General features: G+C 45.2%; 1 protein-coding gene across 1 annotated transcript in view; it reads right to left on the reverse strand.

The window, feature by feature from the left end:
• Positions 1-458: 458 nt before the first annotated feature.
• The window catches only part of LOXHD1 (lipoxygenase homology PLAT domains 1), a 132722-nt gene continuing 106011 nt past the window's right edge, over positions 459-27169 (reverse strand). The window contains exons 35-40 of the mRNA XM_088054653.1: positions 23586-23763; positions 18128-18313; positions 6585-6755; positions 5266-5404; positions 3658-3819; positions 459-939 (exon numbers count right to left, since the gene is read on the reverse strand). Coding sequence (XP_087910779.1) covers positions 459-939; positions 3658-3819; positions 5266-5404; positions 6585-6755; positions 18128-18313; positions 23586-23763 — 1317 coding nt within the window. The remainder of the gene's footprint in view (positions 940-3657; positions 3820-5265; positions 5405-6584; positions 6756-18127; positions 18314-23585; positions 23764-27169) is intronic.

Consider the following 27169-nt stretch of genomic DNA (forward strand, 5'->3'; position numbering starts at 1 on the left):
AGAGCTTGCAGCTGCCAGAAGTGGGGAAAAAACTGCCATCTCCAAGCTCAATTTTCTTAAATAAAAATGTCTCAATTCTCTTAACTTCTATGCTCATCTAAAAGTGGAGCCTATCAGTGGTCAGTGGGTTTTCTCAGCTCTGTCATGGCATAGCACTGAAAGCAGAAACATGTGAGCTGGTAAAGGACAGTTTATATCACTGCTGGTTGTAGCTTTTAATCATAAGAAAGCAATAAATGTATTTGTTTAATTCACAGTTTTATGTGCACTTTAAAAAAAAAAAAAAGCAGCATTACTTTTACAAAATGTTAACCTAGGAAGAACATCTTGCTACTACAAATCTCTCAATACAAAAGGTAGCGTATTAAAAAGTAAAATGCAATATAAAACAATATAATGAGAAAAAAAAAAAAAAAGCATACTGAAGGGTCCAAAACCCTTGCACAGCTGTGCCCTCCTCAGTACCTGGGAAAAAGGTCCCTACAGATTAACCCATCCCCCCGGTTTTCATCCAGCCACTTCCCACAGGGAAATATGGTGGTGACACCAGTGGCCGAGTTGGTGATCTCCACCCTCTCCACCAGCCAGCCCGGACCCAGCCCGCTGTTGTCGTGCTCAATCCGGACCTTTTTCAGCTCCCCCATGTCCAGCGTTTCCAGGTAAAACCTGCTGGTTTTGCCTCGCTCAAAGAGGTTCCTGAACTTCTGCTTCAGCGCCCGCCTCCCCGAGTCCCCGTTCAGGCCGTAGATGGTGATGAACACGTTGGCGTCGGTGCCCGCGCCCTTCTCGAAGCCTGTCACCACGATGGTCTCATATTTGACTGGCACCAAGCTCCGGGCTTTGCTGGCGAAGCTCTCGGTGACCTTGGCACACTCGAAGACTTTGTAGTCTCGCCTCTTGTATCGCAGAGGGATTTTCACGTTGCACCTGAAGAAGTACCTGCCAGGGGAAATCGGTGGCAGGTTAATGGCAAGGACGGCCACTTTGTGGGGCAGATGTTAGAGAGTTGTAGAACTGTTTGTGTTGAAAAAGCCTTCTAAGATCATTGAGACAAACTGCTACTGTGTTCCCAAAGTGCCACATGGCTTTTAGACTCCTCCAGGCATGGGGACTCCAACACTGCCCTGGGCAGCTGTGCCAGGGCTGGACAGCTCCTTGAGTGAAGAAATTTTCCCTAATATTCAATCTAACCTTCCCCTGGCCCAGCCTGAGGCCGTTCCCTCTCCTCCTGTCCCTGTTCCCTGGCAGCACAGCCCGACCCCCCCGGCTGTCCCCTCCTGCCAGGGACTTGTGCAGAGCCACAAGGGCCCCCTGAGCCTCCTTTGCTCCAGGCTGAGCCCCTTTCCCAGCTCCCTCAGCCGCTCCTGGGGCTCCAGCCCCTTCCCCAGCTCCGTTCCCTGCCCTGGACACGCTCCAGCCCCTTGGTGTCTCTCCTGTGCTGAGGGGCCCAGAGCTGTCCCAGCACTGGAGGTGCCTCAGCAGCGCCGGCACAGGGGACGGGCCCTGCCCTGGGGTTGTGTCATGTTGTTGGTACAAACACAGACCCACCAAGGCAGGACAAGCAGTCACACCCAGAGCCAATGTAGGAAAAAGGCATAAAAAAAGGAATGGGAAAGATGGAGGAGGTTTAAATCTCCCCTTTCCTTTCTAGATCACCCGTCTCATCCTTAGCAGGGAAAAAAAGAAGTCTGAACACAGAAATGATGGGTACCAGATGCTGACAGCCCTTGTCTCTGCAGTGCTGTCTCTGGTGATGTCCGGGGAACACCGAGCACATCCATAAATTACCTCGTAGCTGGCACTCAGCCAGGGGCTGGAGCACTCCGCTTTTAATGATGTATTTCATTTCCAATGATGCAGATCAGTTCCAAATGAGCTTTTTCCCTTCCCCCACCTTCACTGAACTGCAGCAGGTCTTCCTGAATGGAATGTGGCTGGGTTGCAAGAGTGTGTGTATGTAAAATAAACACCTGGAGGAAGGGTTACTGTGACTCCAGCTGTATGGTGTTTCTTAAGCACTTCCTATACTTTTGGCATTTTCTGCAGCCAAAGAGAAGCACTCATTCCCTGGAAAGAAGCTTTGTAGATGAGAAATTCCAGGGGAAACAAAATTCGAGGCTCAGGGACAAGAAAACTGCATAAGAGTGTGATGGAGAGGATGCCCAATGCTGCAGATCAGTTTCCTCAGCTGTGTAATATCTCATGGTCTGGAAGTAAAATGGTGCATGCCAATCTTCACAAGGGGCAAAAAGAGAAAAGATGACCTTTGTAGCCCTAGAATGTGCAAGGAAAATCTTTAAATACAACCTTTTTACATACTAAATACTACCAAAAGGAAAAATCCCAGTAGAATTCAAAACTATTGCTTCAACTCTTGCTACTATTCAACTACTGCTAACTCTTTTAATTTGGTCTTTGGCTTGTCTGGGTAGGTTGTTTGATATTTGGGATGGGTAATACCTGAAGTGAGAACATGTTCTCATGGTGCAAGCTCTCCAGTTGCTCGTGTGTACAGCAAAAACCACTGTAAAGCGCTGTATCTGCAGAGCTGGAGCTCTGCTCCAGTGCAAGGATAGACTGCAGACTGTACCCATACCTTCTGGCTGCCCTCTTTGATTTAAAACAATCTTTGAAAAGTGGGATTTTATGAGAAAACCTTTGGCCCCTTCACAGCACACTCTCCCAGCAGTTGCAGCATGCTCCCAATGAGCTCAGTGCACGGATCTGATTGCGCAGCTGGACTTGGAGGGTTCCAGGCTTTTCCCCACCAGGAGAAAAGAACATGTTTTAGTATGCAATTGACTGAGTTTTCATTCAGCAAATATTATTAAGGCTCTTCAGCTGGCTGATTAATTTGCTAGGAGAGACTCTTAGCTTCTAAAAAAAAAAAGCCAAAAAAAAATCCCACCACTTCAAGGATTTCTTCTTAAACACTCAATTGTCTCAGCTGGAACAAACTCCTTGTAGTTAAATTCTTTAGCAGCAATAGAAATATCATGAAAGAAGAAATCCACAATTAATGTCATGGATTGTTTTACTGAAGTGCAGTTTGTTCTGCAAATGGGTGATCTCTGTTCGTGCACAGTCCCTGTGGAATCTGGTCCCCTTCCAAAGATGGAACTCAGATCAAAGTGTGTATTTGTGTGACCATGCTCAGGGCTCTTCAGGTATGGTTGAGCTGCATGATTGCAACCCTTCCAGTCATGTGTGATCTATTGGACCATACCAGAAGGTTCTCTTATCCAAACTGGTCTGAATCAGAGGCTCAGGCTTTGTCTTACTCTCGTTTCTAGGAAATCTTTCACAAGACTTACTTAAAGACCAGACTGTGCAGACTATCCTACAAACTCCTTGAATTTCAGCTACTCTGGTTATTTTCCATAAGGTGAGAAATTAATTCGTCCTGGCTGTGAGAGTCACCCCAGCCAAATTGTTTATAAAGTTACCTGCACATGCAAGTACCCTCTCTAACAAATCAGAAATTGTGCAGGTAAGTCAGACAAGGACATTCCGGACCTGACACACCAAACTACATAAAAGAAAATAAGACTTTCTGTTATTTTTTAAGCCTGAAATGATTCAGGAGGATGTGCGCAGAGCTGCTCAGCTCCCCCATGCCCTCCCAGGGCAGCTCCTTGCAGATGAGAAGGCACTTACTTGTTGCAAAGCTCCATCTCTGTCACGATAATCTCCTGGACATGCCAGAAGACATCAGCTTTTGCAGATGACTTCTTCCCATCTTTTGGGCAGTGACCAACACAGATGGCTGCAATATCCCCAACATTCTTTGAAGAAAATTGGAATGTGTCTGTTGCTCCCCTACAGGAAGCAGAGAGCAGTTTCAGCATCCTGGAGGCTGCCAGTGACTTGCCTCATATGGACATTAAGTAATTTGCACATGGCTATGGAAGATAGAAGATAAGCCTTCATTTACAGTCATTTGATTTAACCTACAATCATTCAACACAAAGTATAATTTCCATATTTAAATTTAGTATTTTCCCTGATTAGGGGTGACACTTTAAATTGTTGCCACTAGGACTTTCTAGGATAAACTTGAGCTGTTCCACATACAAAATCAATTTGCCTCATTATAGATAAAGCTAAAGAATGACTAATTTCCCCTCCAGCACTTATTCATTCATTCTTGACAGATACTGTATCTGTTACACATCTACCCACCATAGCTGTTTTAAATCTGCTAGTTGAGCCACCCTTCCTGAAGCTCAAATTGGAAATAGTTCAGAGAAACAATTAAAACACAGAATCTAAGATTGGTTTGTGTTGGAAAGGACCCTAAAGATTGTCTAATTCCAAACCTCTGCCATGGGCAGGCATGATAGTTTTCTGTCAAAGTGCTGACTGGATCCCTGTTGTGTTTTCTGAGTATCTGTTGGGTTTATTTCCTTGGACTGGCCCTTGGTCCCTCCAAGGACAGACTGTGCCTAATGAAGAGTGGTGTCTAATTCCTATATAGGCACCATCAGCTCAAGAAGCTCCTCCTGATCTTTCATATTTCATTTGATGTCTCAGTCATATTACATTCCACATAAGCCATCATTTCACCTTCCTTCACCAGAAAAGGCTTTTTTTGCAAAGCAACCTAACATCAGCAGTGCCCGTGACTTTGGCAAGGTCCCCATCTCCTAAGGGTGTGCCGTGTCCTTAAACAAGCAGAAAACCCTGCTCACACCTAGAGCACTTTGGTGCCATGTGGGACAAGGAATATGCCCCAGGTTCCATGGATGTGCCTCCAGCAGGAGGCTGATTCCTGCCCTTCCTCACGCGACTCTGATCTCGCAGCCTTACCCCTGCCAGATCCGCCTGCAAAGTCAAATCTGAGGAGCTCTGACAACATTTAGCCTCCAACTATTATTACTTTCTCTCTGATTCCCATTGCCAGTGAGATGCTGTAAAAGGAACCAAAACCACCCCCAGCTTCCTTCTGCTCCTCCCAGCTCAAAAACCACACAGCCTCCCTGGGGGCTTGCCAGGAGCCTCTTTGTATGTACTGATACAAAAGGACACACACACATACATGCAACATCAACATTTCCTTTTACCAAATGCCTTTTTCTTATTCTAAAACCTACTCTGTGACTGCCCCCCAGAAACTCGTTCGGTATCTTCCCTGTAATCCAAGTGGGAAGAGGGATGAGATGTGGCATGGCACTAACACAGCTCCCCATGGCAAGAAGAAGTGGCATTTGTGGAGGACACACAACAGGTGGGGAGTTCCTCTGGCCCCCCCATTCTTTTTGCTACCTTTCAAACCTCCTTTTCTTGGAAGAGTTTTCCATGAGGAATTCCTTTGAGCGGCCCATCTTCCCTTCTAGGATGATCCAGATGTTTTCCTTTGTATCTGCATCCTCTCTGTCGCTGGTTACTGTGACAATCTCGTAGGCTTTAAAGCATAATTAACACACATGTTAAACAGAAAAGGAAGAGCAGATGGCCTGCAAGATCTCTTCATTTGACTGTCACTTTGCTTAAAAACCTCTTTCCTAATATTTATCACAGCCCACAAGACAGCAAGCATTTGCAAAATAAGGGTGGAAACACACTGAAATCTGTGGGACTTTTGACTTCTAAGTGGTTTGGGATAGAATACTTGAAAAATATGAGTCCTGTTCAACTGGGTAGCAAGAAGAGATGGAGTTATTCTTAGAATTACAGAATATTCTGTGTTAGAGGGGCCCACAAGGATGATTGAGGTCCATTTTGAACAAGCTGTCTCCAGCTCCATGCTGTGCTAAGCAATTAATCTCAAACACACCCTAAATCCTCCATATTTTCTTTCCTTTATTTTTTTATTTTTTCTTTTCTTTGTGCCACGGTTCCTAGCAGAATGAGGGTGTCCATGTACCCAACAGGATGTGCTCAGATGCAGTCATGGCCTGTAAGTACCCAAAATGTGAGGGCCAAAATGACCCTCACAAGGCTGATTTTTTTTCAGGGGCAGGGCACAATCACAGTGAAATAATGTGATCATTGTCTCTGCAGGATTCTCCTGAAGAAGAGCACTGGTGCAGTAGTTCTTGAGATGGACTCTGCACATCATCAACGTGATTAAGTCACTCTTGGCTGAATCACCCACCACATCAGACACCAGTGTAATTGCCTTGGGCCCAGTGGGATTACCCAGAGCAGATCCAGGGCCATGGGCTGTTAAGCTCAGCTGTTATGTTCAGCTGGGACACTTAAGCTCATAGCCCAGAAGCAGTTAAGGGGGAAGCTGGAGCAATGTTACTTACCAGGCTTTAAGGGCTGAACTTATTTTCCACCTCAAAGACTCAAGCACATTACTTCTAATGAGATAACATCCATGTGTTCTCATGGCTTACTGATGGACTGAACCACTGCAGATGGGTCCCTCTTAGGTTTCAACCCAGAATGAGATCTTTTTCTTCCCCAACAATCCTATTTTGTTCCTTTCTTATCACAGAGCTGCACTATTGAACTAAAGCGTACATGAAATAACCCCTAAAGCCTAGGCCTGCATGGGAACCTGCAGCTTGCAGGACCTGTGTTCCTATGACCTCTGAGGTCCCTCAGGAAATGGCACAAGAGCACTCCAAACTCACCAGTCCTCTCCTTGAGCTCCAGGATGTCATTATTGGCACAGGCCAGTTCCCTGATGAGCTGCCCGTCGTCTTCACCTTTAGCCAGCCAGCGATCACACTGGAAGCGAAATGTCTTGTCCATGGCAGAGTCCGTCACATCAATATATTCCAGGTGCCAGCCTGGGGCAATTCCTGGTAAAGAAGAGGTTTGGATTCTAGGTTTGCACATAGGAGGTGAGGTACCTTTCCTTGGTAGCTCCATGTAGCTGCTATAAATCATAAAATCAAGGAATGGTTCAGTTTGGAAGGGACCTTTAAAGGTCAACTCTCCTGCCATGGATAAGACATTTGTACCTGAAACCACTATCCTGGGTTGCTCCAAGCCCTGTCCAAGCTGGCCTTGGACACTTCCAGGCATGGGACAGCCTCAGCTTCTCAGGGCAACGTGTGCCAAAGCCTCACCACCCTCATTGTAAAAAATTTCTTCCTTTACATGTCTAATCTAAATTGACACTCTTCTAGTTTTAAGCCACTCCTGTTGCAGCAGGCCCTGCTAATATATTTGTCCCCATCTTTCTTACAAGCATTAAGGCAGAGGCTCTAAGGGTCTCCTCTCTGGATTTGAAGGAAAATACAACTTCCTCTTTTGGCCCTGCCAGCCAGCACATGTAAGGAAACTACCCATCCTGGCCAAGCAACAAGGGTAAATCCATGAGTGCTGGGACTGGATGTGAAAACAGGACAGAGTGTAGTGATGGATGTTCCAGCACAGATGACCAAGTCACTTTACATCTCCCTTGGGGCCTTCTGAGAAGCCACAGTACCTTTTTAGCTTGCTACTTTGTTCAGTTTGTTTTTTTCTCCACTGAAAAAGCAACTTTAAAAATAAGAAAACAGCATTTGAGAATGTTCTCCTGATTTCTTTGTTAAAATCACAGGAGCTCTTGTTGACCTCGGTGGGGACAGGCGGTTCCAACAGTCTTACTTTCAAGTCCTGCTATTATCCAGACAAAAAAAAGGTTATGTTCATGATGAGACATCTCTACTTGCTTATTATGTACATCCTGGAGAATTAAATGGCTCTCGCTCTTCCAGGAATTCACTGCCGTGTGCCTATTTCCTTTGTTTGCAAAAATTAATCCTCATTATCCTTGAATAGAAAATGATGGCACATTTTTGAGTTATGTCAACAAGTTGCCCTTCTCCTGTGGACTGTGAGCCTCCACACCATATGCTGGCAGTTCCTTACCAGCCTCACAGCCATTGCTGTTTTGTACTTTGGCTTCCTGAACTTTCTCCAAGCTAGGAAATTAAACTGAGCACTACACAGCACAGACCCCAACCAACACCCCCATTCACCCCTTAAATTTCAGGGGAACAGAACTCCAGTGTCATTGTGCCTGGAAGGTAGAACAACTGTAGAACAACTTTCTTAGAACAAACTCAGCTAAAGCAGGCTCCTCAGGGCTGTGTGTGGCCAGGTTTTTAATATCTCCAAGGATGGAGATTCCACAAACTTCTCTGGGTGGCCCATGCCAGAGTTTGATTACCCATGCAGAGAAAAAAAAAAAGTTTTTTTTTCTTATTTTAAATGGAATTTCCTGCATTTCTGTTTGAACCCATCCATTCTTGTCCTGTCACTGGACACTGGTGAGAAGACTTTGGTTCCATCTGCTTTAATTTTACAGGGTGCCCAGGGAAGCTGTGGCTGCCTCATACCTGGAAGTGCCCAAGGCCAGGTTGGACAGGGCTTGAAGCAACCCAGGATAGCGGAAGGTGTCCCTGCCCATGGCAGGGTTTGGGACACAATTGTTTTTAAGGTCTCTTTCAACCTGAACCATTCTGTGATTTTATAATTCTGTGAATTTATCCAGGGGTCCCACTGTGATTTGACTGGAGCAACTTGGTCTTTGGGGCTGTTTTAGAAATTTATTCTACACATGTTGGCAGTGTCAGCTGGTAATCTTTTGGTAGGATCTTTTCCATTTAAGTTCAATGAACATCTCTGCAGGATATTCAGGAGGCTGCTCTGCTTCCATCAAAACTTTGGTGACAACAGTACAGCATGAAAGAAAGAAAACATGCCTTCCTTTTGCAGTGAGAGATGTCAATGCCTGCAGACCAGGATGGAATAAATTGTTGATCTCAGCCTGGCTGCCAGCAGTGAAGAAGATGATGGGGTCAGGATCAGTGGTAAGCAGCAGTACCAGAATGGAGACTGGGTGAGATGCTCATGCCCTCCTCCCTCTTCTCCAGCCTGGTGCCAGCAGCCATACTCACCATGAAGCTGCAACACAATCCTGCTCTTTTACCAGAGGCAGAGATGGCACTTTCCTGCAGATGTTGGAGTTGAGGACAAAGCCAGCTCCTCCCCATAAAGATGCTTTTATCAGCTCTGGGCTATTTAAAGAGCTCTGTCATGACCAACAATGAAAAGCAAATGCCAACAGGGTGTCCCTTACAGCACAGGGTACATAAATCAAGGAACTGGATGGACAGTCTTAGAAAAATGGTACAGCTGTCCCTAAACATCCTCCTGTCTGCTTTAAAGAAAAAAACATTTCTCTTCCCTCTCACTAGAGCTTGCCTTTTTCTCATTTTTTTTTTCCTGGTTGTTAGTGATTTAACTTAGATTATGAGACCTGTACAAGGATCCCTAAATGCTTTTCATATCTAGGAGAAACAGCTCACCCCAGGTGAAAACTGTACTGGATATGTCCATAGCAGCATATCTCCCCACCCTGTCCACATCCCATGGTGCCAGGAGTGGTGACACATCAAGGGTTTCATTGCCATAGCATTAGACACCATTTAAAAGCTGATGTGGGGACAGAAGGCTCGGTCCATGTCTGAAAAATGCATCTTGCTCTACCAGAAAAGGTATTGTTTTTCTTTTGTTTCACATTGGGAAAGTATATATAAAATTCCTTTTTGCATTGGTATGGAAAAGAAAACGGAAAAGCCAGTGATGCACAGAGTCTAAATGTGAGACTTTCCCTCTGCTGGGCTGGCTCTGTGTGCTGGGCATCACGTCACCAGAAGGAGAACAAATCATGTTTGCAGAACTACTTTCCAGGTCACGAAATCGTGGTTTCAGGCTATTATCCCGTTTACCCCTTGTGTTCCTCTGTCCGTTCTGCAGTGGACTCAGAGACTCTAGAGCACCTAAGCAATGATAGCAAAGGAAACTCCTACCCCAGAGTCACAAAATCCCCATCCCAAGCTGGTTTATAGAGCAGCATAAGCGAAAGAGGAAGAGGAGACAGAAAGGCTCTTTTCTGTGTGAATAAAGAAGGGTGAAAGGATTTTCCCATATCCTGACCACTGCTCACACAGCCTGTCTGCAAGGAGAAACTGAAGGATCTCTGCAGCAGTGCTCGTCAGGACAGCCCTGGACACGGAATCTGATCCACTGTGAGAGCCAGAGCTGCTCCATCACTCTGCTTCGGGTGCTTGCAGAAAAACCAGAGCAAACCTGCTTGTATCCCGTTGGCACATCAATCAGTACCAGGAAAACAAGGGCTCAGGAAAACATCAGCTGCACAAATTTCTGCTGTGACCCCAGTACAAACCAGGACCACACTTGCCTCCACTAATGCTTTGGGGCAGAAGGGAAGAAATAGCACATATCTGAGTAGTTCCTGCCTTCCTGGTCTTAAAAATTGGCTAGCACTGTGCCTTTGTGAAAGGTCCCCTACCACCAAAACAAGTGTTCAACATTTGTAACAAAAGGTATTTCACCCCAGGCCTCATTTTGCAGCCATTGAAATCCCCAGCAACCTGCCTTAATAAAACCCATGGTAGTGCCACATAGGCTCCTTAATGGTCTGCAGCTGGAAGTGACATTTTCAATAGCATGCAAAACATTTCAAATATAATTAGAGGAAGAGAAGAGCTTTGGGGAAAAAAAGAAACACTTTGCTTGCTTGACTCTGTATAATTTAGTGTGATGAAGGGAAACATATTCTGTTCCCCAAACGTCCTTGTCCAAAAAAGCAGTTATTTATCCCATTTATCCTCTTTCCTAAAAGGATCCAAGCTGGACACTGGGTGATTCTGGGCAAGGACCCCCCTGTGTAGACCTGAATGGTGCTCACAGGACCTTCTTTCCTTTTCCCCAGGTGATGCTGGAAGTCTGTGCTTTCCTGACATCCGACAGGTTGGATTGTAAGCTCCTTGTCACCCGCTTCTGCAGTGATTAGCACAATTGAGCCTGACTGTAGAAGCGGTAGATGAAACACAGATAATGACATTACTTCTTCATTTAACTAAAACACCAGCCTGCAGCCCCAGAAGCTTGCTTTGCCTGTCTCAGGAATAGCCATGGCTTGCCTGTTCTCACCCCCAAAATATTAAGCCATTCTGACACCTGCAGAAACATGGGAGGATGGGAGAAAAAAATGGGGTGAAAGAAGTGTGGTGGGTTCACTGCTCACCAGGCAGTCCCTGGTGAGCAGCCCCTGACCTCGTTTTAGTGAATATTAACTATTCCTTTGCAAAGGAACAGCTGGTGGGATCAAATCTGCTGGCAGAACCACATCCATGCTTGGACACACACACTTCCATGGAAGTCTCCACTTTTTGCAGCCATATTCATTGACTATCCTCTTATCCCTTATCTTTATGTAGCATATCTCTTCTGGTTTGCTTTTGGAAGCAGCTGATCAAGGATAATAGTAGTCATTACTGGTGCTTATGTTTCCACGGGAGTAAAAAAATCCCTCCTGCTAGGGACATTGACTGCACAAGGGCCAGTGAAGGATTGCTGCTGCCAAGCCATTCACAACCACCAACCAGCACTGCTCAGCCCCTTAACTGCATTTTTATTTTATATATTTTTTTTTGATTTTCACATTTTCTGAAACATGAAGTAACTACCACAGCACAGACAGCTCATCAGCCTTGCATCCTCTCATATTTTTTTGTCCCCTGCCTGGTTAGGTGAGCATCCATCCCTAAACCCCACCCCATGAGGCATCACCCAGAAAGTGGTGGGAGTTTTGATAGTGGCATCAAATCACTAGAAATGGAGCGTTAATTGTGAGGTGTTAAAAATCATAGCATCTAGCCGTGCATCAGTACATCTCAAAACACTCCAAGAAGGCGAATAATTTTTATCCCTAATTTACATAATTGAAAATGAGGTACAGGGATGTGATTTACGCAAGGTCATTCATCAAGCCAGTGGCAGAATAAAAATAGATGCATTTTGTATGTCTCTCCTTTAGGATCATGTTAGTTCACACCAAAACATTCCTCATCAGGGCAGACAGGCAATGCAGAAAACATCTCACAGTCTTTGAGAAAGCAGAAGATTAACACTTGGGATAGTTTCAGAAAATAGGTGCCCTGCACCCCCTCTCCTCCGCTGTCTCTGCAACTTGTTCAGTCCGGGATTTGACTCAGGTCGAAACCACCCATAAATTACCCTCAGACACACCCCACTCCTCCAGCCTTCACATCTTACAGATAAACTACTCCTGTGCAAAAGCACTTAACAGCTCAGACTGGAGACAGAGCAATTTCTCAGATTATATTCTTGTGATTGAAGGAAAATTTGTATTTTATTGAGGAATACTTGAAGCAAAAGCTTTTAACAAGGATGCAGGATAATTTGTCCCCAAGAGGAGCAAAGGAGACCTGTGGAAAAGAGAAGCTTTTACAGAAATGATAATTCTAAGGCTACATCTGTCCTTTTGGGCTCCTTCTGAAAGGTTCTGCAATTTATGAGACTGGAAAAGAATGAATGCACAAGGTCAACACCAAAGTCTTGGTGTTCTCTGTTTTAAATCCTTACATCTTTTTTCTGCTTCATGTAACTTCTGGACTGTGCTAGCTTGGCAGTATCTCTTGGTTAAGCTGAAACATCTGTGCCACAACTTTCACAGAATCATGGAATGGTTTGGGATGGATGGGAGATTAAAACTCATCCCATTCCACCCCTGCCATGAGCAGAGACACCTTCTATTATCTGAGGCTGCTCCAAGCCCTGTCCATCCTGACCCTGGGCACTTCCATGGCTGAGGCAGCCACAGCTTCTCTGTGCCAGAGCCTCATAATCCTCACTGGGGTGCAATCCTTATCTTTGTGATAACAACATTGGGTGAAAAAAATCTGAGAGAGGAAGGTACAAGGCATATGAGAGGGGGCTCTGTGGGTCAGTGCTGGGATCTCCCAAGATGCTGAGGCCAGATTTGGACAATTTGAAGGAGTAATCAGCCATGGCACAGTTTCTGGCATGTTGCAAGTGTGCAGATTGCACCCTCACTTGAGCCCAGTCTGAGCTGTAGATTTCCATGCATCCAGAAAGATGTGCAGGAGTTGGCATTGCCTTCCTTTGTACTGAGCCACCAACAAAACAGGGACTGTGATGGACTCTCCTCTCCTTGGGCAGTTTTACACATCTATTTCTTTTCCTCTCACTTTTTATTTAAAGCAGAAACTCTTCAACAAATCTGCCCTGAGGATCAGCAGAGTTTATGAGGCAACAGTCAAGGGCTGAGAGGGAGGGCTTAGAAAAGCCCTTCTTGGGCCTGATAGCTGAGTAAATCCTTACAAAGGGCTAAAAAAGACAGTTATTTAGTTTTTTTTTAAAAAAGTAATTTACGGTCTACAAGTGCCCCAAAAGCTTGGAATCATGTCCATGAATTGCAGAAACAGACCTCTGGAATAGCTGTCTGCTGTGAGTTCAAGGCCTGGCCAATTTAACATCTGAGTCAAGATATTGCTCCTGGAAAAGGTAGTTCCTTCAGAGAGAGAAAAGGAAAGCTGAGGGGATATAAATTGTTTTGGCTTGAGTCCAAATCAAAAAGGGAATAAGATACTTTCTCTTTTGGAAGAGACACCCAAAAGGAGTCACTGGGGCATTTAGGCTATTTAAAACTCTGCTAGATAGTGTCAGAGAAGCTGGTGAATTGAGAGAAAGGCTTTGTTAAGGCAAAGAGGAAGTTTGGCTCCATAACCTTGGTATTTACTTTAGTCTTTGCTCCTACAACACAGAAAAGTCTGGTTTATCCATAATTAGACTCTTCCTGGCTCCCTTTGGCTGATGGCAACTGAAATAATCAAGGATCTGAAATTAATTACTTTAGACAGACTGCTTATCACCTGGGTTCAAATCTATTCAGGCAGATGAGGGAGCTAAATCTAGATTTCCCATACCTCCTTGTTTCATGGAGAAAAATGCAAAAATAATAAAAAAACCCAAAACAAAACCAATCCAAAACCCACATAAAAAAAGGAGAAAAAAAAAGGCTTTTTCTAGGTAAATAGTTCTGTTACTGAGATATTGAAAAACTTTCATTCTTCCAGAATGGTGATTTAGTCTTTATAGCGGACCAAAAAAAAAAAAAATAAAATATTGAGGCCTATATTTAGAAAGCCAGTATTTCTACAGACCTACAGATACTTATCTTGCATAAATGTAGAAGTAAATGAACTGAGATATGAGAAAATACATAATGCCTATCTGAGATCAGGAGATGGGGAGTCTGGAAGTGATTAAATTTGCTCTATGGGGGAGTCTAAATATATTAGATCGAACATCAGTATCTCAAAGTAAACAGGGGCAAGATAAAAAGACATGGAGCAAAATTAAAACTAAGTTTCATTCACGTCACTTTCCTGTTACCAGAATCTCGATGGTGAGCTCTAAACATCTAAAAAAATCAGGAACAAGTTCCTTGAAATTGCAGTTGTGAAGTGTTTAAACTGCCTGTTTTCAAATGAGCAACAACTTCCTCTAATCATTTTTACTGAAGTTAGAGAAATTAGATGGGGGCTTCATTCCTCCTTTATGTCTCATACAGAGATGTCACTCAGCAGTTTTTGTGGGGAAAATGGCATTTAAAAGCATTGAAGTGGAATCATTAAACTGGTGTGCTTTTCCAGAGGATGAAAACATGGTGTTTGCAATTTAAAGACCTTCTGATAGTTTTGCCATGGTGATTATTGTCTCTTCAACACTGCACACTCCACTGCAGTCAAATTTCACTGGAAGGATAAACAAAAGTGGGATGAGAACTGGGAGCAAAGCCGCTGCAGCAAGGCTTCACCAAGGGAGGAGGATGCTGAGCTGTGGTGCAAGGGAGAATGAACACTATGGTCAAGGCATTTAAATGTATTTTATCCTGAAATTCAGGCAGGTGGTTGGCATCTTGACATAACAAGGAAAAAGAAGCCTTTTGATGGTTAGTATTTCCCCTAACTAACCTTGATGAGGCACCAAACAGCACAAGGAGCTGCTGGAGCCAGCCCAGAGGAGGCCACGCAGCTGCTGCCAGGGCTGGAGCCCCTCTGCTCTGGAGCCAGCCTGGGAGAGCTGGGGCTGCTCCCCTGCACAAGAGAAGGCTCCAGGGAGAGCTGAGAGCCCCTGGCAGGGCCTAAAGGGGCTCCAGGAGAGCTGCCCAGGGCCTGGGGACAAGGCCTGCAGGGACAGCACACAGGCAATGGCTTCCCAGTGCCAGAGGGCAGGCCCAGCTGGGATATTGGGAAGGAATTGCTGGCTGGGAGGGTGGGCAGGCCCTGGCACAGGGTGCCCAGAGCAGCTGGGGCTGCCCCTGGATCCCTGCAGTGTCCAAGGCCAGGCTGGACAGGGCTTGGAGCAGCCAGGGACAGTGGAAGGTGTCCCTACCCATGGCAGGGGATGGAATGAAATTATCTTCAAGGTCTCTTCCATCCCAAACCATTCTGTGATTCTGTGATTCTGTGATTCTGTGATTCTGTGATTCTGTGACTGAGACTAATAATTTGGAAGATAAAGAAAAGAACATCAAACACACTCCATGTGTTTGGGACTCAAGGAGCAATAGGACAGGCCAACAGAGGCCAAACCGTCCACAGGCCATTGATAGAGAACCATTTAGTCCAAAAAAGCCAGAAAAGAGGTAAAGAAAGAATGATCAACATCTGAAACCTCGGAGTAGAGGTAAATACAAACACATTTTTATTTAATACCCAAAGTCCCTCATGCATCTGACAAAAAACATGCTTGATCCCTGACCCTTCTACTCATTTAAAAGAAATAGAGCCAGGAATTTCTAGGCAGTCCCACAGCCAATTTATATAAATTATATATAGGGAGCAGGCATATATTCAAAGGATAGCTATATCCTGGGATCTCAACAGTAATAAATACTCTACCCACCCAACAAACTGTCATACTGAATTGTGTGAAGTTTTAGATAGGAGATGCCTTTCACATGACTAATGCAAGAACAATGTAGACAACATATGTTATGATTTAAACAACAGTTTTCCTTCTTTCTGTGGGGAAAAGCAAGTACATTTTTGCTGAACAAAACCTGAGCATGGTGTTGATCAAGGCTTAAATTAACCTTGTTGTCAGCCAGGTCTGTTAAGAACCAGTATTTATAAGTGGAAACCAGTGTTATGAGAAAATAAGGAAAGAGAATATGAGGTTGCCATGTGTATTTATATACATATTTCAGGCTCTAGATATCCAGCTTAGTATTTTAGCTGACTTGTGGTGGCTATCTGGGTACATGCTCTTAGCCCAGAGCAAATTAAAACTAATTGAGCCTGTTTACTTCTTAGCCTAAGGCTAAACTCCCTTTGCCACCAACCAGCTGCACACAGCCAGCAATTACCAACTTGTGTCAGCAGCATCATCAGTGGCACTGAGAAGGTGAACTGTGATCACTTGTGCAAGAAGGAAAAGGCAACAAAACCCTCCTGGATTAACAGGATTTGCTCATCACGCAGCTGGCAACAGACTTGTGGGACTCACTGCCACAGGATGTGTGGATGCAAATGTCTCCTGGAGGGCCTGGGCAAGAACTTGAATGAGAAAATTCACTGGAAATTGTTTAATGGACAAAAATGATATCCAATTCAAGAAATGCCCAGAGCTACTCATGATGCAAAATGCTGAGGACTGTGAAAGGATTACACACGCTTGCTCAGCCTGTCCTCTTCCTCAGGCATCCAGTGATGCTGCTGTTGGAAAGAGCTGCTGGGCTCTACACACCCTCAGTCTGATGCAGTTCTCACCTTCCTGCATTCCACCTAAGCCCTAAGGATCAGCTTTGCTCTGGTGGGTGAATTTCATCCTGTTAGCACAGCCAGTCCACCAGAGAGCCATGATGCCACTTGAAGAAAAAGTTCTTTTAGCACACATTTTAGCTGGTAATAAGTTTGAAAGCAAATCTGCAAGTCCATGTTGATTTCTTGGTGCTATCAGAAAGATGTCTGAACCACTCTTGAAACTGTTTATAAGCCTGTTTACTGAGCTAAAACTCTCATTCAATAGCCCTTTCCATATCTACATCTAAACTGCAGATCTAAGGAATTAGTGTTTTGGCAAAGTAATCAGGTGAAAGCAGCTCCCTTACTGCATTCAGCACCAGTTATATAACATGATATTATAGAGTTTAATCAACTAAATTGTGCTGTGTTATGGGACTGATAAATATGAGCTCAGAGCTTGCAGTGTCTGGGAATAAACAATCATGCTAGGTGGATGTATCTCCCATATTTCACAGCAGACAAAGGCTACCATTAGATGTGTTTTTTCTCTCTTTCAAAGACTTTCCAATGGGAAAGTCTAATCCAGAGATAACATCTTTTATTAGTAGAGCGTGACATGCAGTCTTCTCCATCTGCCACAGCTTGGAGTAGTTGAGAGGATGGAGGCCAGGTCACATCAATACTGGCATGAAACCCGTCCCAGCCGTAAACCAGCTGCCTCAGTACAACCAGGTATAGACTGGGGAGTCCTGCTGCCATTCCTCCCCAGATTGTGACAAATATTACTGCCAAACAGCTTTAATAATAGTGACTCAGGTGAGCCTGTGGGAACTATGGAGCTTCACCTTTGGGCTGCAGCAAGGGCTGGCCACTAGTGAGCAAGCCATTGCTAATGCAGTATAATCTCTTTTACATGAAGATGGGATGGGATGTCACCACAGCAGTGTTAGTGATGCATTTGTTACAAGATACCTCTTGGTGCCTGAAAGACAACACAAATGACTATGACAGTCGGACAGAGCTCTGCTCTGCTGTTTGTGACACCACTCAGGGTGACCAGCAGCAGGGAAATGTCAGAACCTCTCTCAGCAGCACACTGCCTGCTAACTGGCTGGTGCAGTGATCTTAATAAAGCCAGACACAGATCTTTATTTCTGTCTTCTAAGGCCCGCTGTGTTATGCCAGGCTGCATTTCCCCGCGTGTCAGCGTCAGGCTGAGAACATGGGATTGCTCTGGGAGCGCCATGCTGGCCTGTGTGAGAGGTACTGCATGGATGGAGTCAGGGTGCTGGGACAACAGCCTTGCTCTGGGGGAGGCACCCAGTGCTGCAGAGGTGGTTGTTAGCTCAGACTGCAGCTGGAGCCCCGCTGCAGCAGATGCTGCACCAGCAGCCAGGGGAGGCTCACCTGCATGAAGGGAAGGAATGCACAGGGAAGCTGGGACACAGGATCTGGGTAAAATCCAGGTAATTTTCCCAGCCTGAAGCAGAGCTGGAGACACTGCCTTCAGCCTGCCTTGAGTCTGTGTGTTTCCTCAAGTGAAAACATCCCGAACTCACTCCTCTCACTGCCCTGACCTTTGTTGTCATGCCAGATCCGCACTTTACAGAGGTCTCCCAGGCTCAGCATTTCAGAGAAGCTGAATTCATCCATCTGGTTCCTCTCAAACTTGTTAGACTTGTTGGACTCCTTCAGAGGCAAGGTACCACTGTCCCCATACTCCCCGAACAGGATCAAGGACACGTTGGCGTCGGTGCCTGCTCCTGCAAGGAGAGAGCAGAGAGAAATGCCATGGGTTACCCTGCCACGTTGGGCTGACTCCCAGCCCCCAGCTGCATGGGGAGGCAGCAAAGGCAGGCTGGAAGAGGCTGCAGGGTTGGTCATGTTTCTCTGGGCACCACCAACGCATTTCAGTGGATTCGTGCAGGATCCTGCAGGGAGGACACCAGCTTTTCCAGTCCATCCCACAAATACAGTTGGATGTTCTGCCCTGGCACTTGATGTGTGGTGACTGTGGTGATGGCAGTGCTCATAGGAAGTAGAAATTTCTCTTCCTGATGGAGGACTGTCCATCACAATGCTTTGCAGGGAATGTCAGGGTAGTAACTCCTATCACACCAAGGTAGCTTGGGAAGTGACTTATCCAGCAGAATCCAGCACTCTACTAAAGAGCGTTAAAGAACATATTTTATAACTTCTCTAGCCAAAAAACATTCTCTTGGGCCTCCCACTGAAGCACAGCCCTTTTCAACACTCAGTCATTCCCTCCTGCAGCGCACAACCTTCTCCAAGCAATTATGGCACTCAGGATCCTTCAGCTGGGGTCTGTCTCCTCCTGCTCTCCCGGTGTTTGATGGTACAGGGATTTCAGAGCTACGTACAAATCATCGACCAAGCCACTGTGGCATCTCATGGCCCACTTCTCTCAACACCCAAGAGATCTTCCTTCTTTATTGCTCGTTCTCAAAATATTGTCCCTGCAGCAGTTACTGGAAAAAGTCCCAGTTTCTCATGCAACACTTTGCCCTACCAACTTCCCCCTTTTAATTGTTTATTTATTGTTTTATTTATTTTTTGAAATTTAATTTCCAAAATTATCTTTATTACTCAATATTGAGTGTCATTTTTCCTCCGCTTTCCATATTTTGCCAAAGAGAACAGCCATGCTGTTTTCGTGACTTTTGGGGAGTTCAAGGCCAAACCACCACCTGCAGTGACCTTACACTTCAGCTGCAATTCTTACATTTTCACCTGGCACTATTTATAGTTCAACCAAAACGACTGCATTTTAATTTTGACGCTGTAATATAAAAGCAGATTCATGGAGAGAAATAAGATTACACATGGGCAGACTGTCATTGCTGTGTCAGAACCAAGGCCCTTAAATTTTGGAAAACGAAAATGAGACCGTCAAGCTCAAATCTGCCGTACAAAGAAACTCAGCATCTGCTGCCCTTGTTTGGATAGCCCAGCTTTGAAAGTCTAACCTCCTGCCAGGCCCTTTCTCACACAAAAGTATCATAAGTCCACTTTGAGCCACACAGACAGTATTTCCCACAGCTCCATTCAAACACAGTGCAGAGACAAAGTTATGGGGACTCTAGGTCTCTGGAGAAAAGCTCCACTTCCATAGGATTATTACTTGAATACAGAAGTTAGGAAGAAATCACATTCTTATCATGAAATCACGTTCTTATGGAAGGACCAGGAAAAAAAAAATTGCTAGAAGAAAAAGGGGGGAAAAAGAGTCATATAGAGGAAAGGCAAAGCAACATGTGGTGCCCATGCGAGAAGCTGCCCATGTTAAATTGGGGCTAATTTTCAACAGTTCCCTGGGAAGGGTTTAAGTAGGAAGAGAAAGCATCAGGGATCCAGGCAGTTCATCTGGCAGTACTTTTTATGACCTCAAAGCTTGCTGAGGTGAGGAACAAAGCAAACTGAAGTCCATTTCCTTGCAAGGAGCAGGCTCCTAATTAATGCCAGGTCTCAAAAAACACAGAACCAACTGTTTCTTAGCAAAACCGTCCCCGCAGGAAGAAGCTTATGAAGGTCTCATGCTGTGACATTTCCCTCACAAGCAATTAGCAGGAGATGGGAAAGTAAAAACCAGAAATGTTAAATCAATGTACATTTCACTTGCTTGTGTCTGATATTTTTTGTTGTTGTTTTGTTGTTGCCAGTTCCAGGAAACTGTCAGGCACATTTAGGAACTGTAAAAACTTGACAAATGAAGAGATGAAGGTACTGTGTTTGCACTAGCCTTAACTGGTGATGAGTGCAATAAGCTCGTGGATTGATACTGGGATCTGCAGAACTGAGCTGAACTTCATCATCAACACCCTAAACAATGGCAGAGTGTTTCCTCATCAGCTTTCCAGCTAAGGGAAGATTTGTTTGAGTGGATGACATGCTGAATGACAGAATTCCAGCCCAGATGGACCTTGAGAAACCTGAGAACCAGGCAAGCAGAAATCCCTTGGAATTCAGCAAGGGGAAATGCAAACCCTCTGTCTGGTCTGGAATAAACCTTACACATGCCGGGAAGTTGAAGATGACCCATTTTACAGCCGTACCATTCATATTCTGATTGGAACCAAGCTAGCAGGAAGTTTCCAGTGTTCAGTGCAAAACACCACTTTGAATTCCTGGGTTGTGTCAGGACACTGAGAAGAGCTCAGAGGATGGCTGCTAAGATGGACGAGAGCTGGGACACACCACTGTGAGGAGGAGCCCTGAGAGGAGTTGGGGCAGGTGCACGAGGGCCCCGTGGGCAGGGACAGTGGTAATGGTGACAGGGCCATGTACTGTGTCATGTCATACCCCAAAAAGCCACAGCCACAAGTTGCTGTGGGGATTTGGGTTGGGAATGAGGAAAATAACAAATTTCTTAGGAACATGGTGCAGGACTGGGTGCAGATGCTGGGGGAGGAGGTGGTATCACTGCTCCTGGAGTTGTCCAGTGTTTGGCTGGGCACTCTGAGCTGGGTTGCCCTCGTGCTGGCAACAATCCTTAGAGAAGGAAAACGGGTGAAATAACCTCCAGAGGACCCTTTCAACAGAAATATCTATGATTATATGATTCTTACTGAGCAGATGCTTCATTTTTAAACAAATTCTGGGTTTGAGTACCAGCCTTCCGAGGCCAAAGAATGTTCTTCTTCTGACATAAAAAAGACCTATAAAAGGCACTAGGAACTGACACCAACTGTCCTAAATTATGTAATTTGTAGGTTGGAACTGAGTTGACAACATCCTAATTAATCTTATAACAGCAGAGATAAGAACCTTCTGCTTCATTAATGCTTAGAAAATGAGAAAGCAGTATTTATTCACTCTCCATCTTTACTGCATTAACATGTACATGATGTCTGCATAGAGAAAGTAAAAATTAACCAGCCAAAGAACATTTTTGTGCCTCAGAAAGAGCCATCAGGTGGTCTGGCTCTATTTCACCTGTGGCTATGGGTCCTGCCTTGAAGAAAATCAGATTGTGCTTTACATCTGAGATCAAGGCATTGGTTTTAACCAGAGATTACCCATCTGACTTGGGAGGTGTATGCCCTAACAACCTCTTCTTATCTATGTGTAGTCTGAGAGCCGTCTGAGGTACTGCTGGTGGTGGAAAAGAGGTGATTTGAGCTTTGCAGGAACAGAGTTGTTCCCTCTTGCAAACTCTGAAGGTTACATTTTCACTGGAGTAGAGTGATTTTGTGAAAGACAAACTGTAAATTAAAGGTTTCTTTGAGGAAAATGTAAAACAGTGCTGATGTTAAAGATGTGTGTGTGCTGGGGTGGAAATAGCTTTCTAGTTTGCTGCAGAATCTTCTTTGTGGGATTAATTTTCCCTGACTTTAGCCGTGTAACCTAACTTGATCATTAAGTCTCTGTCTGCATCTGATGAAGAAAAACTCCAGAGGCAGAGACCCTCAGGAGAGTTATCCAGACCACTGATGAAGACTTCTCTTCCAGATGAATTAACTAGAGACAGTCTAGACTAGGAGGAACTAAAACCAGAAATAAAATTTTTCAGAGCTGATGCAATGAAAAACTTTATACCTAGAAATAAACACACTTGATTCCAGTCCTTTTGCAGTATTGCTGTTCCTCGACAATGTCAGTGTGGCAGGAGATGATATAACATGTTTAAACATCACCAAGGATAAAATGTCTTTCTTCCTGAATTGGCCCAACCAAGAGTAATTGTAGAATACATAATGATCAAAAAAGGGAGATGGTTCATGACTTGCACCTGCTTTAGATAAGCTGGACAAAGTTCAGAATTATGTCAGTGAGATGTGTGATCTAATCACAAACAGACACTCTGAAACCTCTCTGTAATCTGCTCTTTGCTACTGGTTGTCGCTGTTCATAATGAAATAAAATGTTTCTTCATTAATACCCGTCATCCTTCATTCAGTGGGAAGGGCAGATCTGTCTGCTGCTGCTGTCATCTATTCTCCTCTCATTTCTATTTCCATCACCTTTGTGAGTTAGGGCTGGTTTTCACAAAAAAGGTCACAGAAAGATCTACTATTATATTAGATGGATGGCCAGATACATAAACAAATCTCCCTCTCTCTCCCCCTCTTTTGTTTTTTGCATTTCACTACATGTTTTTTCAGACAAGCAGCCGGAAAAGAAGATAGATAAGCGGTGAGGTGCCACAAAGATGGTTTGCCAGAGAAATTTTGATATTCTTAGATCAAACCTTAGAAGCTGCATAAATTTCCACTGATAAAACCAGGGGGGAAAAAAAAATAAAAGCAGCAACAAAGGAAATAAAGAAAAGATATTTAGAATGATATTTAGAGGTCAGGAGCTGGTTATGTGCACTGGTATGACAGAATCTCACTTGAGGACCAACCTTTGAAACAAGGTGTCTTCAAGACAAGGTCTGGCTTGCCCCATCTTGGCACAATTCACCTTGTATGTGGCAGCAGATTTCATCAAACAGCCTGACAAAATTCGCCATGAAAAGAGGCAGTGATCCCAGGAAGTAACATTGAAACCCCATTTCTTGGCTCTTGAAGCTCCTTCTGTATACTGCACTCCACCTCTTCTCTCTGGTGTGCATTTTGGAATGGTTTATCTCACAGCCTGAGATAAATTGTCTCCAAACACTTTGAAAGGTGGGTGAATTATTGCTGTCTGCTTTAGGCAAGTCACACAGTGCTGACTGAAAACCTGAAGCACACCAGCTCTGACCACCCTACGTGGATGGACCTGACGAAAAAAGAAAAATGTGGCTGCTGACCTTTGCAGCTTGGTCTGATAATAATTTCTGCTAGGGTGTCTTCAGAAGAATCAAAGAGAGGCCAGACCTGGGCCTTATGTCTAAATATGTTATTCCCAGAGCTCAGATGAGAATGAGTCTCTTAGACACTGCTATGGTGAACAGCCAGCCAAAATGGTTGTATTCCAGCTAAACAATGCTTTTTCAAATGTAATTTCAAATGAAGCAGATGAGTTTTTTTCCCACTGCTAAAAAACAAACTTCATACTAGAAAACTCATAAAATATCTAGCAAGGACCAACCTCCAATGTCACTGGTTTTAACCTGAAGAGTGTATGTGGTGTCCTCCATCATCTGCTCGTCATTTATGACAGCTGGCATCTCACACACCAGGCTTCCCTTGGCATTTTTTAGCTTGGACAGCCAATCCCCATAGGTAAATGTGGCCACTTCTTGATTAGTAAGATTCTTCAGGGTGATCTGTGAAGAGCCAAAATGGGGAGAAAAAACTTGCTTACTCTTTGAATGAGGGCAAATTTTAAACTTACCGAATGCATGATCTGGTAGGACATGGGGAAAGCTTGGCCATAGGTCCAAAGCCCACACTGAACTCTTCTGGGATAAATGGAGCTCTCTTTTATTTGCTGAATTTGTTGGTTTGTTCTGAGAAACGGTCTTCACAGTATTATGATGCTTTTTCAACCATTAGGCAAAGCAAAGGGATAAATTTGCTCCTCAGACCTAAGTTATGGACAAAGGTGATCTCTAAGAGAGTCAGACCTCTCCTGCGAGCCAGCATGGAATTCACTCCAAAGAAGTAACAGAGTTATTAAAAACTTCACTATCTCTCCTCAAAACACTCAGCATCTTTCTTTTGCCTGTCTCCTTTGCGTGAACCAGCAGAAATAATTGTAGGGAAACACAAGCCCAAACAAGTTAAAACAAGGCACAAGATAAAATTAAGCCAGCAAAAACTTAATATTTCACACACTTCTCCCTCTGGGAAAAGGTGACAGAACAAACAGTATGCAACAGATATTAGTCACACTATCTAAAGTGTCATGGAAGCAGCTCAGATGCTGTGGTGATAAGAACAGAATGGGAATGAATTCAGAGCAACTCAACAAGTTACTCCAACAAATGCCTAATAAAATACCCACCTTTATGTCCCTTGTTGTGTGTGGGCTCAGTGGAGCATCAGTCAAGTGGGAGAAAAGCATTACACCTGCCTAGAGCAAAAACCTAGCAGTAAGTTCTCACTAAATTGGGGGAGCTGAAGGGAAGGGAGAAGACAGTGCTGTAAATTGCCATTTGTGTTACCATCTAACAGGAACAGAGACTGTACCTGTGTGTAGCAGTGCATCAGAAAACTGCCTCCACAAAGGCCATGGAAACATGAGCCCAGACGTGCCAGAGAAGTGTGGCATAGTATTAGGGAGGAATGAATGAGGAGCAGTGGGAAATGTTGCATTAAAAGGATAATGGAGGTCTGTAGCCCTACTCATCACTCCACACATGGCTGCATGCCATGCAAAGCTGTGTCCAACTGGGCTGTGAAAACTTCCAAGGGTGTAGATTACCCAGACACTCTGAGTCCTCATCCCAGGGCTTCACAACTCTCATTGAGAACATTTTATTCTTTATCTCTGATAAGGGTTTTCCTCAGTGCAACTCATGTCCATTGCCTCATGACTTTTTGCTGTCCACCTCTGAGAAGAGTCTGGATCAATGGTTTCTGTAACCTCCTTTCAAGCAGCAGAAGACTGTAATTCTATTTCCCCTCAGCCTTTTATTGCCATGGCTTATAAACTCTATTTTCCTCAACCTTTCCTAGCATGCCACATGTTTCCTATAGCCACTTGACCACCTCAGTGCCCTTCCACCGCATGCTCATATATCAGCTTAAGGGAAAAAAACTCAGTAAAACTTATACTGAGATAAAATGTGCTCAAATTCTGTCTTCAAACTTCAGGTGTCCCAGCCCACAGCCTTCTGTTGGCCCCAGCCAAGCCTTGCTGGAGTCTTCAGCTGTTCAAAAGAAGAATACTGCTCTAGGTTATAAAAATATTGTTTTAAAGAAGGCAGCGGCTACACCGAAGATGAGCAGTAAGCCATGCTGTTTGTGCATTGAGTGGTTCTGTGAGTAGGACACTCATCTGGGGTTTTCATCCTGCCTGATGCTAAAGAGGGATCTGTGACACAGCACCTTCACCCCCCTGTCCCAGGGGGACAGGACATTTTTGGCTGTAGAAGATGTCCCACTTTTCTGAAAAGCTGCTTATTCATAGCCACTGACACTATTACTTTGTGGTCAGAAAAACTGTGAGTCAAGAGATATTGAATCAGACCCTTGCTTTGAACCAAGCAGAAATCAGGTCTCTCCTGCCCCAGTTGGTGGCCTTTCTGCTGGGGCACAGAAGTGTCCTCTCTCAAGGATGTGTGGACTCCTCATAGGAGTCCAACCCAGAAAGTTTTCTTTGCAGAACTGAACTGTGAGTAATGTCAGGTTGACTGAAAATGTCTATTTTCCCCTCACCCCAGTGCATAAAATCCATGCTGTTTCGAAAAAGTTCAGCCAGCAGTACCTCTGCCCTGCTTGGGAATGACAGTGACACTGTCAGTAGCAAAATGTCCTGAGCAAAGCTTGCAGGCAGTTATCAGGGAAGCAGTGGGGATAGAAGCAGATTAGAGTTGTCAGCTGGAGAGCACTCACAGACACAGAGGTCAGGCCCCTCACAAATACCCAGCCCCGGTCAGTGCTCCAGATGCTGTCTGAGAAAAAGTGTCTGGCTAATAAAGCTGCTGGAGCAAAATGCCAGCTTTTTCCATCCCTAGCCACTCACCTAGGATGTGTGATTGCATCTGTGTGCATCTTACTGTAAGCAGTAAGGACAGAAACAGAGATCTGCCCCTGGTATCCCGTTCTGGGGTGGTGCTTCAGGAGGAGCAGACTGGGGAAAGATCCATTATATGAGAGTTTTTTGCCCAAGGGATATCAGCCCAGAAATACAACTGTATCCTGGGCTGATCCCCCAGCGTGGGCAGCGGGGGAGGGGGGATTGTGCCCCTGTGCTCAGGTGAGACCCCACCTGCAGAGCTGCCCCAGCCCTGGGCAACAACAGCACAAGGACGTGGAGCTGCTGGAGCCAGCCCAGAGGAGGCCACGCAGCTGCTGCCAGGGCTGGAGCCCCTCTGCTCTGGAGCCAGCCTGGGAGAGCTGGGGCTGCTCCCCTGCACAAGAGAAGGCTCCAGGGAGAGCTGAGAGCCCCTGGCAGGGCCTAAAGGGGCTCCAGGAGAGCTGCCCAGGGCCTGGGGACAAGGCCTGCAGGGACAGCACACAGGCAATGGCTTCCCAGTGCCAGAGGGCAGGCCCAGCTGGGATATTGGGAAGGAATTGCTGGCTGGGAGGGTGGGCAGGCCCTGGCACAGGGTGCCCAGAGCAGCTGGGGCTGCCCCTGGATCCCTGCAGTGTCCAAGGCCAGGCTGGACAGGGCTTGGAGCAGCTGGGACAGTGGAAGGTGTCCCTGCCATGGCAGGAGGGTAGAATCAGACAATCTTTAAACATCATTTCCAGCCCAAACTATGATTCTGTGGTCACAGCAAGGGACACAGCAGCAGCAGCAGTGGCAGGCTAACCTCTGGGTCACAATTGCTACTCACTTTCCCAGTATGGACCCCCTAAATGCTGGTCATCCAGCCCAAGCACATCATGCAGTCAGTGGTGGGACCTGGGTGTCCCCAGGGAAGCACCACATTCCACCTAAACTGGAGAAAGGTGAGGAGCTTCTTGAGGCATCACCTCCTCTCTCAGGTCTGTCCGTCTCATGCCTACAGAGGAGGCCTGAATAGTTTGTTGAGAGGGGTGAAAGCTGAATGTAGCCTTTTC

The sequence above is a fragment of the Pseudopodoces humilis genome, chromosome 4 (genome assembly GCF_049639895.1).
Source record: "Pseudopodoces humilis isolate 2021_Gansu_Grassland_sample_001 chromosome 4, ASM4963989v1, whole genome shotgun sequence".
Lineage (NCBI taxonomy): Eukaryota > Metazoa > Chordata > Aves > Passeriformes > Paridae > Pseudopodoces > Pseudopodoces humilis.